Here is a 15,723-nt window from a genome sequence, read left to right as displayed (position 1 = left end):
GCATGCTAACTTTGTTTATATCTCAACGGTTGAGGAACTATTGTACGATCAATGGTATCAGAAAGTCGATGGTACCAAGCCTTGCAGCCATTTTGACACGGTTCAGAGTCACCTTATCGAAAACACCTGTTCCGAATGCCTCGAAGAGATAATTAGAACCGCCTGGATACAGTGTCCTCGATACTTCCAATGGTTCCATGACCCAGGATGTTTTTACATTTAAGTATTTTATATTAGTTTTCTCGTTTCTCTGCGACTTTATAATATTCATGTCGGATAGACATGTGACGTTTTCCTTTAGCCAATACTTCGAAGATCATTACATTGTAAACATTAAAATTGCTTGCCTTTCTTTTCCAGACCAGTAAACCTTTACCCCAGCCTAATATTTTATAGTTTAAGCATTTGTGATTTTATTTTCCAAAGTTAATCTACAGTCTTGGTTTTTATGTCGGATGGACAATTACTTTAAAGTTAAATTAAGCATTATCCATGCAGATTAAAAGAACTGGAACTTTTTAGCCTAGTTCGCCTAGCCTAGTCCGAACAGCAAGACTAGTCAAATATTTTGACATTGATATTTTCTTGACAAAAGCGTCCGTCCGACATCGTCCGTCCGACATACAAAAAGAGACACAGTATGACGAAGGTACATTCTAAGCAGCGAAGTTAGAGTTGGGTTTTTATTCATAATCTAAAAGTTGAATATGAAGTATTTTCGATCTCAAAGAATCGGGCACCTCCTTTAAAAATTGAGATAGTAACTCGTAATCATCGAACAACGATGTTTTTTCTTAATTTTATCCCGTCCGTCTGACATCGAAAATCATTCGTTCGATAGTTAAAAGATAAAATAGCTAAAAATAAAAGGTGTAATGGTTTTCAAGAAAAATCAGCCACCTTTTCAGAATTAGCATAATTTGTGGTTGCAGTACTTTTCGACCATTTTTGACAGGGGGCAAAGTATCAAAATGTCCGTTCGATGTAAAAATAAGTTTTGTAGCAGACCCATCTGAAAGTGTCCAAATTTTGTTTAGAGCAGTCAAACAAAAACTTATTTATCTGTCAACATCTGTTTTAGAGCTCCAGCGAAGCGTCCCCGTCAGTCGACAGGGCCTTGCCTTCAAACGAACTAAAAGAGGTTAATTTATCAGCAAGATAACAGGTATTTGATTCATAATAAGGTTATGTCAACAAAACAAAATTACATACTTAAAATATATGACCTGACGAGCTACAAAAACACACCCCGGTGAAATTTTTTTTCTCAAATTGGGGATAGAAATTCTATTTTTCCAAGGTTAAAAATATCCAATGGGGGTGATCTTAGAGAGCAATTTTTAAATATTGAATTTCGAATAGGTAAGAAGTTAAAGTCAATTTCCCAGTGGGGCTGAAATTCAAGGGTATTTTTCACACCTGGAACGGAATTTTTGCAAAATTTTCCAGTGGGAAAGGGGCTTGGGTCTGTGACACAGGGGTGTACAGGAGGTACTAGCCTGGTCTAATAGAGAATTATAAGAAAAACTACCTAAGAATGCAAGAAGTTTCAAAAATGTAAAATGGTAATTAAACTCTTGCTTGGTGACATCTGAATCCATCTAGAGCCAAAATGGTTTATGAAGATGAAAGTGCACATAATCCTATTCAAATGTCCAGGGTAACTGCCCAAAAATAGTGTGTATTATGATAGATTATATTAAAGTCTGTCTCAAAAAAATTTGCAGCCGAGACAAAAATGGCTGTAACTTTTGATAGAATTCGAATCAAGTTCCGATTTTGTGTTCGTTAAAATGATATTTGTGAGTGGAATATTATCAAGTAAAAAAATTGGAAAAAAGAAAAATGAAAACGAAAAATGAAGAAGAAAAAAATCAATTTCTTGTAGAAATGTGGTATAATTAACATTTTCACAGGAGAGATTTTTCAACTTTTAGTGTGTATAGATAGATGATCGACTGATAATGTATGCGTACAAAAATATGTGTCTAAAGAATTCTTTCAAAGTATAACGTAACTGTGACATACCCAGCCAGAATTGAAGATAAATGTCCAATAAGGCGCTCATTGAGTTTAAAGCCCCGAAAAGGCTAGATTAGAAATAAATAAAATACTTAATTTCCCATCCAGAACGCCCGCGCATGGTTTTTAAAAAGTAAAGTAAAATCTATCGCTAGATTTAAAAAAATGCAGTCCTCAAAAACAAAGGAATACATTGTCGTCATGATTGCCGCGCGTTCTAGGCACGTTCTGGATGGGAAATAAGTGGCTTCATCTTTTCTTGCCTCGGAAAGGTTAGAGTCTCTACTCCAGCTCTTTGAGCTTTAAACTCAATGGGTGTGCGGGCGTATAATAATCATGGTCACGCTAGCTGTTCTTTCAATAAGAACAAACTATATAAGAACACAAGGCTTCGATGGCCAAAGTATTAAGAACAAGTTAAAAATATCTTAATATGGCTTCATAAATTTAGAAATACCCAATTTCTTAGAAAACTATATAAGAAATATCCACAAAACGGTGAAATTAAGAACATTTTAAGAAAATGTTTAAGCTTAAACTAAAAAAATCAAGAACATGTTTGAAGGCTTTCGAAAAAATTACATCCAGTCTTATTACAAAAGAGCAGTAGGTAATATTTTAGATGCTTTCATATTGTCGTGATTTGGTAAGCCCAACAATACCAACAACAATGAAGACAGCTGCCAAGACAAGAAGTACGATTCCGACAATCAGCATGGCGCGATATTGCGGTTGGACGACATCGATTTCTGTTTTAAAAGCTTCGTCCATAAAACTGAAAGCTGCTCCCAGTGTCCATTCAACACTCTTACCGTTAATCTGTCATTAAAATAAAGTAAACTAGATCGTATGCGTATACATGCTTTTTTATAAGAACAAACTTTATAAAAACATAAGACTTCAATTGCCGAAACATTAAGGACAACAAGTTAAGAATATTTTAAGACTTCGTGGACTCTAAAACACCCTTTTTCTTATGAAAATGGTCAAAAATACTCACAAACTGGGGAAAATAAGAACATGTTAAGAACATATTTAGGCTTAAAACACCAAAAGATCAGAACATCTAAAGGCTTCAAAAATTTTTGGGTGTTCTTATAAAAGAAACGTGTAGAAGTGGGCGTTGGTAATTATCTGGGGAATTATCTAAACGACCAGAACTTTAGAGAAAACGGTGCCAGTTAAAGCTTTCTTTGACTCAGTGTTCTCATTGGGCTTGAACATAAAGCCACTAAAATAAAGTCTTACAGACTCGTTGGGCCCCAAACCCACTAGAAGATATGGTAGAAATTTCGTCCCTGATTTGAAATATACCCCACAGGTATAAAAAATTTCTGCACCATTGGGAAATTAACTTTGATTTCATCCCCAATCGAAATTCGATATAAAAAATTGCACTCCAAAACCATCCCCACTGGACTTTATATTTGACAGAAATTTTCATTCCCGCTGCAGGAAAAAATTCCATTGGGGTTGTGAGACAGGGATGTTATAAAAGTAGACTAAATTGGCGGTGAAGACCCACCAAGCCTTAAAACATACTAGAAAAATTCATTTTTTGGATAGACCATAGATTAAGTTACAAACATCACTTGCCTCGTTTTGAAATTATTGCCATGGTGATTAACTCCCAGCAGATTTTATTGAAACTACTTTCTATTCATAAAAGAATCATTTTCTCAAGAGACCATGATGGTAATCACCATGGTAATTGTTTGAATATGAGGCAAGTGATGTTCATGAGGTAATTTATGAAAAGGTCGATGATTTGTCGATAATTCTAACCTTGTGAACATATTCGACATCCCAGTTATCTTCATCAAATTTATATCCTTCACTTAACAAGAAATAACTAAAGATGGAATCGAAACATTGCTTGTTCATAAATTTCTCTGGCTCATCTTCATATTTAGACGGAATCTATAAGGAAAATATTTGATAAACGAATGAATTTAGTGGTCGGGATCAACGTCATGGGGAGGGGTACTTGACCGAAAATGGCCGTCAGGTATGTGGAGCCATAAACCGTCGAAAGTCTCTCAAAGGGGTACAAAAACGATAAAGTAGCAATTGACTATCTGAAAGGATGCCAAAATTACCGAATACCAAAACTCGACTCCCACAAAGAGTCATAAAATCACAGGGTCATAATTTTAAGCTACAAATTAGAAAAAAGGGTTGCAAAAACGTCGAAATTCAGTCTCTCAAATAGTCAATTTTCAAATTTGGCTTGGAAATAAACCAATAAACATAGCCCCCCCTATGATCAACGTGAAACGTGAAAAATTTACAGAATAATCAAAACCGATAGATATTTTGAGAAAAATAAGCCAAATCTCCTAGTCTCGATTTCTAGACCACTATTCTTTTAACACAAAACGTAGGAGCAATCCTGCCTCAAAGTTAAAAAGAAGAAAACAAGTAAACAAACTTCTAGGTAGGTTTTTTCCACTACTGTAAAATACTGTAAAAGAAGCTTTGAAGTAAAACTGATGTTAATTATTAGTCTAACTCTAGGCTACCAAATCTCAATATTTTCTGGATATTTACGAATACTGTTATTGAAAATTCATTAATTTAACTTTGTTGTTGAAAAAAACTGAGACCAAAAACTTTCTCGAGTCGAGTTTGAATAGTTGTTTGCGAGAGCGCATCAACCTATTGACCTACATATTAGTTACTCCACCAGTTTGAGCCGGAAATTATCTGCTCCATATTAAGGAAATAAAACCCTAGTACTCAAGCTAATACTTTATAGGATGTCGTGCGTGAAGATCCGTTACTCCGTGCTAATTCGGGAGAATATTATAGCGTGTCAATTTGAACAAAATTTGTTTATATGTTTTTTTCTGATTTCCCGTCAGTTTCACTTGCATCCACTGAAGTGTGGAGTAATTAGTTATGCAATAAACTGTAACTAAACTTCTCAGGGGTGTAGGAAAATTTGTTTAGGAGAGTGCAATTTTGTTACGAAGTTATTATCTTTTAATGTTATGAATAGATAGTTACTTTGTCATAAAAATCTGCTCTCCTACACAAATTTTCCGACACAAAGTATAGTTTTGTTTGTCACCTGTTTTTGGACAACTCGAGGTTTTAAAGAAAGCCTATATAAACCGTCGTAAAAAATGGATTGGTTAATGTAGATATATATTTGACGTACCTCGGAGTAAGGTGTTTTACAAAGTTCGACAGTTTTATTCCAATATTCTTCTTTCTTACCATTATAAGGTAAACCCATGTAGTCTGTTGAATAGTAGAACGATGCTAATGCCTGAAATAGAACGCCATTAAATATTGACAATGGAGGCAAAATTTAGCTTTTCTCTATGGTTATCATGCATTTTCGTATTTTGGAAGTTTAGTTTTGATTTCCTGTTACAGTTGAATGTATCAAATATATGCGTGGTAAAATCTTGAGAAATCACTCCTCAGCAAATCCAGAGTAATCTTTTCCTGTTTTCATATTGAGCTGTCCCATTTAATATCCATACATGGGGGTGGATGACGAACCTTTCCAAGCCATGCAAAAAGTTGTTGTAAAAGTGTAGATACCCCTGGAAGATCGTAAAGTTTGCAAAAAAAATCCTTGGAAAAGATTCTTTTTCATAGCTAAAAGTGAGGGGCGAACTAAAATTGGTCTTTTACCCCCTGGAAAATTGAGAACAACTTTTAACCCCCCCCCCCCCACTAGAAAAATGGAAAAACTTTATTTAGACCCCCTGGAAATCTTTCTTGAATTACCCCTTGGAAAAGCTTGTCAACCCCCCCCATGTATGGATATTAAATGAAACAGCCTATTATCAGCATAGGAAAAGATTACTCTGGATTTGCTGAGGGAGAGAGAGAGGGATACCAGATTTCCAGGTGTTTCTGTTATTCGACACGCCCCTTCTCACAAACCCACTGGGAACCCTTCCCACTGGAAAAATTAGCCAAAATATCGTCCCCGTTGGAAAATTATTCTCCAATTTTTGTCCCCACTCAACATATCCCCATCAAGTTTCAGTCCGTTATTTTCATCTATCACTGGCTGAAAAATCCTTACCGGGTCTGTGAGATTTATCAGAAAAAATGGTTTAATTTGGTCTAGAAATGATTATTAATTAAACGTACCAAGTATTTTCCATGGACTTTAGGTTGTGATACATCATCCATACCGCATGGTGTATTTGACGTACATTCTGTAGGGATCATTTTCTTTATCAACTCCATGCATTTCTCTGGTTCGCTACTCCCGCTCAAAGTATAAGTCTTATTTGCATTTCCTTGTGGGTCCTCTATTGATGAACCTAATGACACAAATATTTATAAGGCTTGATGATTTTCGAAAATCAAGGGTAGAACGGTTGTCAATATTTTTCAAACTTCCATGCGATGATTATTTAACAAAAGGGTCGGTCCCTCAAACGTAGAAAAGAAAAAATAAATTCAAAGTCTATTTAGCCCCTATTTAGGGGTCACTTCTTTACTAAAACCTTTCTCTAGGGTTTCTTGAATCTACTGTCTGAGTGCCAATGGAGTATAAAGCACAGATTTATAAAGCTCGAAGGGCTAAATGTCGTACTTTAAGCCATTGCAGGCAAAAAAAATGAATATTGGGAAAACATACTGTTGCTATTGTTTTCGAAAAGCCGTGAAGCTTCTGATTGGTCAAGCGCTGAAATTCTATTGTAATGTCATGTGACCTAGGTAAGATTTTCTACCTAACCACGGTAAACCTTTCAGCCGAAGCACGACTATCAATCTATGAGTATAAGAGCCCAAACGGCTAGAATACAACCTTCAATGTATAATTTGAAAGACTCGCGTTGTTTTCATACAAACGCCTCGCAAACCTAATAATCTCCCCCCCCCCAGGTACTAATCTTACCAAACACGGTGGTTGCAAAGTCCCCTTTCACGCATGGTACACTCCACAAGAAATCTGATGAGCGTGTCCAATTGTATCCGATGTTTGAACATGGGTCTGATGCCTCGTTACTGAATCCAGCAGCCTAGAGAGAAGCAATATCAAACTATTCATGATATGCACCACTGCAATGTCTTCTGACATTACATCACGGACCCAACAGCTGATTGGTTGTGAGTGACGTAAAATCAGTCAATACGTCACTTTCAACCAATCAGATTTTGGGTGGAATGGAAGACATTGCAATGGTGCATATCATGAATAAGTATTTTGCAATCCACTCCATTAAAAGAATTGGTGACAAAGTTTCAGTGGGCGGAAGACACGAAATTGACACATAGTGAGTCTTTTGACCCTGAGAAATGCTTGTAGTGCTTATATCGAAACTCTACCGACGCATGCGAAAGGTTCCCTCAAGAAGCTGAACCTTAAAAAGTGCTGTAGGCCAAAAAACTGAAATCCTTAAAAAATGCTGACGTCATCAAAATTTTTAAAATATTTTGAAATATTTTGAAAATTTGCATTGAAATGCATCTATGGTAAATATTTGAAATTATTTTTCCCATGGTGCTGAAGCGATATTGAGGGGTTAGAACCGGCTAGAAAGTAATAACCCACAGGCTTGTTTTATCTGGCACCCAGATCAAGATGGTTAAATTTTCATCCGACACGCTAAAGCTCTGAAGGTCGGGAAAATTTTCAACATCTGGAGGGTGTACATTACGGAATTTTGTGAGACCGCGTCAAGAATTTTGCAGCGAGAGGTCTGGTAACCCCTGCCCTCTTTTTCGGGGATTGGCGGGCCCAACCGAAATATTTTTAGGTTTACCCGCAAGGGCTGTTGAACTCGACTGGACGAGTGGCACATCAAAGGCCGACTATCATTCCTCTCCAATGGGAAATTGGCCCGCGCTCCCTTTAGAGCTTTAGCGTGGGCGGCCGCCAATCCGCCATCAGAATATCAGATAAAGGCTTGTCTAAAAGAAGCCCTGTGGTATGACTAGGGAATGTATGGTATCTGGGCGTCTTGTCTAGCAGGGGCTCGCCTCTTGATGAGAGCATCTAGCCTTGTGAATAAACGATTGAAACATAAACTTGATATTGATTTTGACTAAATATCATCTTATTGGCAAAGAAAATCAAATCTATTATTGGTTGAAGTTTAAATCTAGTAGAGGACGGCGACTCATTATCGACAATTTAGGTTTTTTTAATGCAAAAGAGACTTAGTTTAATTTACCAATCGGGATAAAAGCACAGCGTGATTAAAAATATGGTTTTTGCTTAATCTTTTAATCAGATAGAAAACCCATCAGACTTACAACACAGGAATAAAGCCAACGGGGGTTCGCTTAATTTTTACGGCTCATAAGGATGGATATTTGACAAACTATAACAGCCCCGTCTCAGTGATCCTGTGCGTTACGTAAGAAAAATGAAGTTAAGCAAAATGCTAGTGACCCAATGGGTTACGTAAGAAAATGAAGTTTACGCAAAATACTGGTGGGGAGGAAAAATAACTTCTTTACATCCTTGATTCTCAAAATCTTACTCTCCTTCAGTCGAGCTGGAATTTAGCGATCTGTTCTTATAAGATTTTGTCAGCCCTCTTAGATAAGAACACTTAACTCGCATAAAATCCAATCGCCTGGTAATTTCGTACATGTTTCGAAAGTTTTTTACCTTGTTCTGAAGTAAAAGTTTCTCCCCTGGAAAACGAGGAACTGTTCTTAATTTGGAGAAATCCTTCCAGTTGGCAATTCAGAACAGATATTTGATAAATTTTAGGTCGGTGAATGTTTCTGTATTGTGTTTGAGACAAGGAAATGGTACAAACCTTAATTAGCTCAGCATGGACTCTTCTCAATCCCTCAGCCTCACCATAACACAGGTATGAATATTCATACAAGTTGACAGTGTGTCCTTTTATCTTAATAGCATCTATATGTTTATTAGCATCTGCCGATTCATTGACTGCAAATGCTATTTGAATAGAACTGCTTCCTGTTTCAACCATGCCGACTGTCTTCTTGTTTACCTGAAATATCAAATTTAAATGTTTAAATAGCCTCTGGCATGACACGGACCTGTGAGTCAATGGTAGTCCGAAAGTTCTATGGTTGTGAGCCCATGTTTCGCCGTGATTCGTTGATCAAAGCATAGGAAGCACCAAAAATCGAACCAAATTATTTTGTAGCTTAGGTCACTATTCACCATTCACTTAGCAAAGTTCATAAAAATTTCTGAAAAGTTATTTTTTCAGAATCGTCAATTTTTCCCCCAACTAATTTATCCCATTATTTTTCCATATACATTCGACTCGCTCTCTAATTCGACCCTGTATTATTCGAATACTTCTGTAATTGGAACTAGAATATTTTAGTCCCCTAGAAAGTTTTTATTACTGCAAATTGAAATTTTTGGTCTATTAAAGATCGAATACAGACTGTCCGACAGTAACGTAGACAGGGCGGGGGCAAACTAGTGTAGGAGAGCAGATTTTTATGAAACTGCAATAATGCTATTCATAAAATAAAAAGGATAATTACTGTGTCATAAAAATCTGCTCTCCTACACAAATTTTGTACCCCCCCCTTGTCTACGCTACTGGTCCGACGAAAAAGAGCACTGAAAATGTCGAGTTAATGAGCGTCAACTGCATAGTATTATACTACTCACGAATGCTTTAGAAAGAATATTCGAAGTTATCCAGGAGAATCTTGCTTCATATTCTCCAGGGAACACATCAGACCATTTATTATCATAATCTGTCGCATTCAGCGTCTTTTTCACCAACGTCCAAATTTTATCGTAACGGGTTGGATCGCGAAGTCTGAGAATTAAAAAAAATGAAGTGATAATGGGCCATTCCATTTTATATCCATACATGCGGGTGGATGAAAACTTTACAAGGGGGTTATCAGAGAAGAATTTCCATGGGATATAAAGGAGTATTTCTTCATTTTTCCAGGGGTTAAAAGGTTATTCTAAAGTTTCCAGGGGGTAAGAAACTGATTTTAGTTCGTCCACCCTCACTTCTAAGGTATGTATTTTGCCATTTTCCAGGGGGTATCAACAAATTTCTAAGACTCTTTTTTTGCCTTGAAAAGGTTCGTCCACCCCCTTGTAGAGAAATTTAATAGAACAGCCCATTCTATAAGCTCGCTTTTTGACAATCTAATAGAAATACAGTATATAATACAGTATATAAAAAAAGCAACGTCTGCCACTGTCAGCAAAATCGCTCACAAAAACAAAGAGAAAAGATATTACGTCGTATGAGAGAATTGAAGATGCACTTACAGACATCTCGGGTTAGTTAAGGCATGTCCCAAATATATTTTTACGTGACAGGCACCGTTTCCCATTATTCATTAACTCTCATATATAGCTCAAGACAATCGTATCAACGAGAGGATTTCGAAAAGTGCTGGGTCAAAAATTTTTCTATGCTTCATTGATCACTTACTTTAGAAGACGCATACCAGCAGTGGCACCGAACCATATTGGTGTGTTGGTAGAACCATCAGGTAAATATTGGTGACCTTTCTTATAACATTCATTTAGTTGTCGTTCAAGTTCTGGGTAATCTTCTTCTTTCCAATTACCGAGTCCAATACCTGTAAAATACAAATATCCCAGCTGACACATAACGTTGTTTCAACGTTCATCTAACGTCCATAACGTCCATAGAACGTTAAATGAACGTTGAAACAACGCTGTGTGCAGAGATAGGGGACTTCTCTGTACACGTTTTTGTTATAAGAACATCCAAAATTTTTGAAGCCTTCAGATACTCTTAGTTTTTTGGATATTAAGCCTAAAATGTTCTAAACATGTTTTTATATTCACCATTTGGAGTATTTTTGTCCATTCTTCTAAAAAATCAGGTATTTTAGAGTCCAAAAAGCCTTAGAAAAGAATGTTTTTAACTTATTCTTAAGATTTCGGCCACCGAAGCTTCGTGTTGTTATATAGTTCGCGCTCATAAAAATGATAAATTTGTGATAAATTTCAAAATTTCTTACCGTAAAAAGAGTAATAAAGGTCTATTACTGGTAAGTGATTTAGTGAATCACAATTGCTGCCAGAGATTTTCAAATTTTGGGCCAATATTAAGAAAAAATTTTAAATTTGAGACGATTTGAGAGATTTAAAATGTAAAAATCATTAAACTCTGATTGAAATTTCAAGAATTTATGACTTCTTTAGATTTTTGGAAACCCATATATTGCCTAAATAGCTTTTTAATTTATAAGCTTTTGAAGAGATTTCAAGGGCGTGAAAAAGAAACTGTCTTGGCTCGCATACTCAACAACTTCCCTGTCCCGGATAACTTAGCGAGAGAAAAAAGGATAAAGATGCTCTCGGAATCACCCAGCTGGCACACAACGTTTTTTTGACGTTTATCTAACGTTCACAACGTCGATATAACGTTAGATGAACGTTGAAACAACGTCGTATGCCAGCTGGGCAACCTCGGAGCCACACAGTGATAAAGTAAAACTAACCTTCGCATTCCACTTTGTGTTCTTCAAGAGTATCTGTATATTGATAAACAATTAAACGTGTTCCGCTTCCTCCTGCGTCTACGATCGTTGATGTTAATTGCGTCTGAAACAGATAAAGCAAATATAAAATAGTGTCCTACAGTCAACTCCCTCTAATTCAAAAAGTAAGACCATGTTCGCGCGTTATGGTTCTGTTTCGCTCCGAAGCAGAATCAAGCTATTCTATTGGTTAAAAGTGTGGCGTAACACTTTAATGTCACCAATAGAATGGCTTCATTTCGTTTCGGCCTTAACATTCAGCTGGGAACACATGAAACATACAACAGTGTAAGAGTGTTCGATAGTCAGATGAGAAATCAAATTTGAGATATTTCCCCCAAACGTATGTGGAAAAAGTCTCATAGCAGCCTTCAAACAATGGAGCAAAAAATAGACAGCCCCCCCCCAGGGGCTCGTGTGAATGCGTGAATGAGCTTTTTCACTTGCGTGAATGCGTGGAAATTAAATAAAAAATGCTTGATTGCGTGGATTGAAGGGGGGGGGGGCTCATAGACAATTTGAAGATTCCAATTAGATTTCATTCGAATCAAAAAGCAATTAAAGAAAGGGGAACATAAAAGAGCGAAATAGACTTTTAATTAGGCAGACAGATAAAGGTTTACCGCAGAATAGAAAAAAAGTCTAAATTTGAATTTAGACAAATTAGAATTTTGTCTAAAACAATGAGAGATAAGATTGACGCTCCATTTCCGTTTAGGCGCATTTGTTTTTGAAAAGAGTTACGTTACGTGGCATAGCCAAAAACTTTGAAATGATACTTTCTTTTTAATCTGAACGAATTCCTAACGTGTATGGCAATCAAAAATCCTCTCTCCAGCCCGCTTAAACCTATACTGAATAAGCCACTCTAATAGTCTGACTTGAAAACTCTGATGTTCGAATTTGATCTCAAGCCAACGATTGGGTCTGACCCTAATTTTCCTCTTCCCAAGCCTTTAAAACTTGTAAAGATTTTGCCGGGTGTTTTTAAGAAGCTCTCTTTTAATAACACGAAATATTCGCTGTAAGTTGTCATTTTTATTACATCAGTTTATTGAAACACCCCTGTATCATTACCCTGGAAAAATTGTCAAATCGGCTTCGGTGGGAAAATTCTCAAAAATAGCCCAAGTTTAAGCTCCGTGAAAAGTTAGACAACCGGGAAAAAGATAAACTAGAAAAATATTGGTATAATCCCACGGAAAGATCCATACCCTTAAAAAAACCCGAATGGGCTGTTACCTTTCCCGATATCAATTGTGCAATACCAAAACCAGGAACATTTAACATGAAAGCGAGGCTAAGTTAGGACACGAGAAGTTTTTTTCGCGTTGGTGCAATGCGTCCATTACTCCATCCCACCAACACAAGAAAAAAGTGTGTGTGACCATGGTTTCTTTTTTTTTTAATGGGACAAAAAGACAAAAGACATGCTGATTTTGTCCCTGGGACAATGGAACAAAATTGACTCGAATCAATTTTACTCCATTGTTCCAGGGACAAAAGTTAGATTTCACTTTTATAGGTAGAAAGAAAAATGGGGTGGAGACACAAGGTTTCAGGTTGGTGAGATGGAGCATGTTGCATTACACCAACGCGAAAAAAATCAAAAACTTAATAGCTGGTAATACAATCACTTGATCGCGTCAGCCAGTCTATCAAAAAAACCTTAAGTGGACCCCAGGCGACGTAGAGAATTATTTTATAATACCTTTTGTTCTGAACCATTACGGTAGCCAACAATCACCAACACAATACCAATAATAATGACAGGAATCGCAAATCCTATCAAAACTTTGAAAACTTTCCCTTCAGCCATATTTAGGTAGAATAGTATTCCAAGTAAGCTTGTGAGAGCAGATTTGACCTACAGTATGATCTAAAACGACGAGAAAGACAGCTAAGCTTAAATTGACATTTTCCAACAAACAAGAATAAAGGTTGGAATGACGTTTTTACAGTAAATAGTCCGTTTATAAAACCCAAAAATGGGTTCCGAAAAAACATCCTTATATTTTTTTGTTTTTCTTTGACCCTAGAAATGACAATCTGAACCCATCAGTGTTGACTATCAAAACTTTAAGATGTTTTTTAAGTATACACCCCTGTGTCACAGACCCACGGGGACCCCAGCCCCATTAGAAACTTTGGCCAAGATCTCGCCCCCGGTACTAAAAATACCCTTAAATTTCAGCCCTACTAGGAAATTGACTTAGCTCACATCCCATTTAAATTTTATTGTAAAAAATTGCAATACAAAGCCATGTCCACTGAATTTTTTAAGCTTGGAACAACAGAATCTCTATCCCCATCGAGATCAGGATGGAAAATTTTATCCCCACTGTTGGAAAAAGTTTGACCGGGGCTGTGAGACAGGAGTGTAAATATAGATGGTCTTTAGAGGATCTATGTATGAGTATGGCTCGATAAAAACCTCTTAGTTTCAAGAAATACCTAAGTATTTTCTATACGTACACGGAATGTTTAAAAATGTAATAAATTATTTCTCGGGCAAAAATGAAAAATCATTTCAATAATCAAAGACCATAAAATACAATCTATATAATTCGTCTTTTAAACTTTTAACAAATACACCAAGATAGTAAGAATCATACATAAAAAGCAAAATTTAGTATTTTCTTCGAATTATCTTACCTCGTTGCTCGTTCTAAGTACATACAGAACTGACGTTGTCTGTATACTATGCACTAAAATACACACTATGATTTGATGCGTCTATGAAACAAATTTGATTTGCTTCAATGGCTACCTTTTTTAAAAAAGCAATTAATTTTACTAGGCATCATTATTTAATGAGCTTACTAATTAAATGGTTTTTCGATTTATTTATAGCGTCTATTGCTTAACCGACAAAGGGTTCTTAAGGAGCTTAAAACAATTATTCTATATTAGACGGGTATTGTGAATCCAACTATTGTGGTGTTCTTTTCTGTCTCATTCAGTGTTTGGAATCAACCATTTGTTGGAAATTATATTTCATTTGCAAAACGCAAGAAATGAGCATAGGCGGTTTTAAACCACGTCGAACTTATTAGAGAAAGAGATTTTTGCGGAACGTGCGTTTGAGCGCGCTGCGCGCGCTCAAACGCGCGTTCCGCATCCTTTGGCAAGATCTGCGTACGCGGGACGTAAATTGTATATGTTCGAGAAATGCTACCGATTTGGTTCACGAAAAAACCCCGAGCAAAGTAGACTTTTCTTTATTTTATAAAATAAAAAGTGTTTTTAAAATTATATCGAGTTTGACTATCCAATCAAGTGCGAGATGTTTTGTGTCGTTGCTGCTACTTTCACTTTTGCACACTTGCAAAACATAAACGGAAGGTGATATATACTATCCGTAGATCTAACATATTTTTTGACAGTCTTTTCCCCTTGATTTACAGACTCGGTAGCTTAGACTCTGACCACATCTTCTCATTCGAACGAAACTCGGAGAGATTAAAAGAACGGGAAAACAACATTCTAGGTTATAAAGCTTTCGATCTGAAGCTAGACTTTGGACTTAGGACTGTTTCGAACTTGGCATGAAACACATTCTGTGGTTGTTGTTATATTTTGTTGACTGGGTAAGACATATCAACAACATACAAGCTCGATATTTCCATATCAATAAAGTTTTCATAGAGATCCACTGGTGATTTATATTATTTGTTTTGTAGCTTAAGTTCTCAAAGTCTATATTATATCTGTCCCGTTCTGTCCCTCCCCTAAATAAAAAATTCGAAAAGGAAAATTGATTGGTATTTCGTGGCACCTTATAGGCCTTCTTTAAATGTATTTTCATTTTCATAAAAGTAACTAATAGATAATATAGACGTAGCTGGGTGGTGTAGGTAAAAATTAACAAAATCTTAAAAACTCATATAGTATGGTATACATAAAAAACTTTCTACTATAAAAAACTTAAAATATGAATTCCTTCTAAAATATATTTTGAAATGTTGTACAGTATCTGATTCTGACCCTTATGTAGCTAACTTAGATAAAAGTGTACCATCAGGGGACCGCCATCAATTGGGAATTCCCATCGATTGGGGTTACACTTTCATAATATAAGTGAGGATAATTTTCATCACTTGAAGACCACACTATTTGTAAAGCTGGAAATCATGACATGACTTGTTTAAATTCTAGCTAAATTCGCAAATCGCAGACCAGAACCTACTGTTTGGCATTTGAAGTTGATGAAAGTTACTACTTACTTATGGTCTTACG

At 36.3% G+C, this 15,723-nt stretch overlaps 1 protein-coding gene across 1 annotated transcript; it reads right to left on the bottom strand.

Annotated features, from left to right (window-relative positions):
• Window positions 1-1,146: 1,146 nt before the first annotated feature.
• LOC136821514 (ectonucleoside triphosphate diphosphohydrolase 2-like) lies at window positions 1,147-14,239 on the bottom strand. Its single transcript, XM_067077745.1, has 11 exons — window positions 14,140-14,239; window positions 13,196-13,363; window positions 11,446-11,548; window positions 10,404-10,554; window positions 9,614-9,767; window positions 8,772-8,972; window positions 6,896-7,019; window positions 6,139-6,314; window positions 5,186-5,296; window positions 3,808-3,942; window positions 1,147-2,841 (listed from the first exon to the last, which is right to left on the bottom strand). Exons 2-11 carry the CDS (start codon window positions 13,301-13,303, stop codon window positions 2,641-2,643), a joined length of 1,464 nt encoding a protein of 487 aa, XP_066933846.1. The 5' UTR covers window positions 13,304-13,363; window positions 14,140-14,239; the 3' UTR covers window positions 1,147-2,640.
• Window positions 14,240-15,723: the final 1,484 nt, after the last annotated feature.

Source organism: Clytia hemisphaerica, unplaced genomic scaffold (assembly GCF_902728285.1).
Source record: "Clytia hemisphaerica strain Z4C2 unplaced genomic scaffold, Clytia hemisphaerica genome assembly, whole genome shotgun sequence".
Lineage (NCBI taxonomy): Eukaryota > Metazoa > Cnidaria > Hydrozoa > Leptothecata > Clytiidae > Clytia > Clytia hemisphaerica.
This window is presented reverse-complemented; position numbering and strand designations above follow the sequence as displayed.

What these genes read in the sequence shown, in the direction of transcription:
- LOC136821514 (XM_067077745.1), bottom strand. Translation starts at nt 13,303, where the DNA reads ATGGCTGAAGGGAAAGTTTTCAAAGTTTTGATAGGATTTGCGATTCCT. An exon ending in AAGTCCATGGAAAATACTTG is followed by an intron (nt 5,297 to 6,138) that starts GTACGTTTAATT and finishes GTTCTATTTCAG; the next exon opens with GCATTAGCATCGTTCTACTA. An exon ending in GTAAAACACCTTACTCCGAG is followed by an intron (nt 3,943 to 5,185) that starts GTACGTCAAATA and finishes TTTTCCTTATAG; the next exon opens with ATTCCGTCTAAATATGAAGA.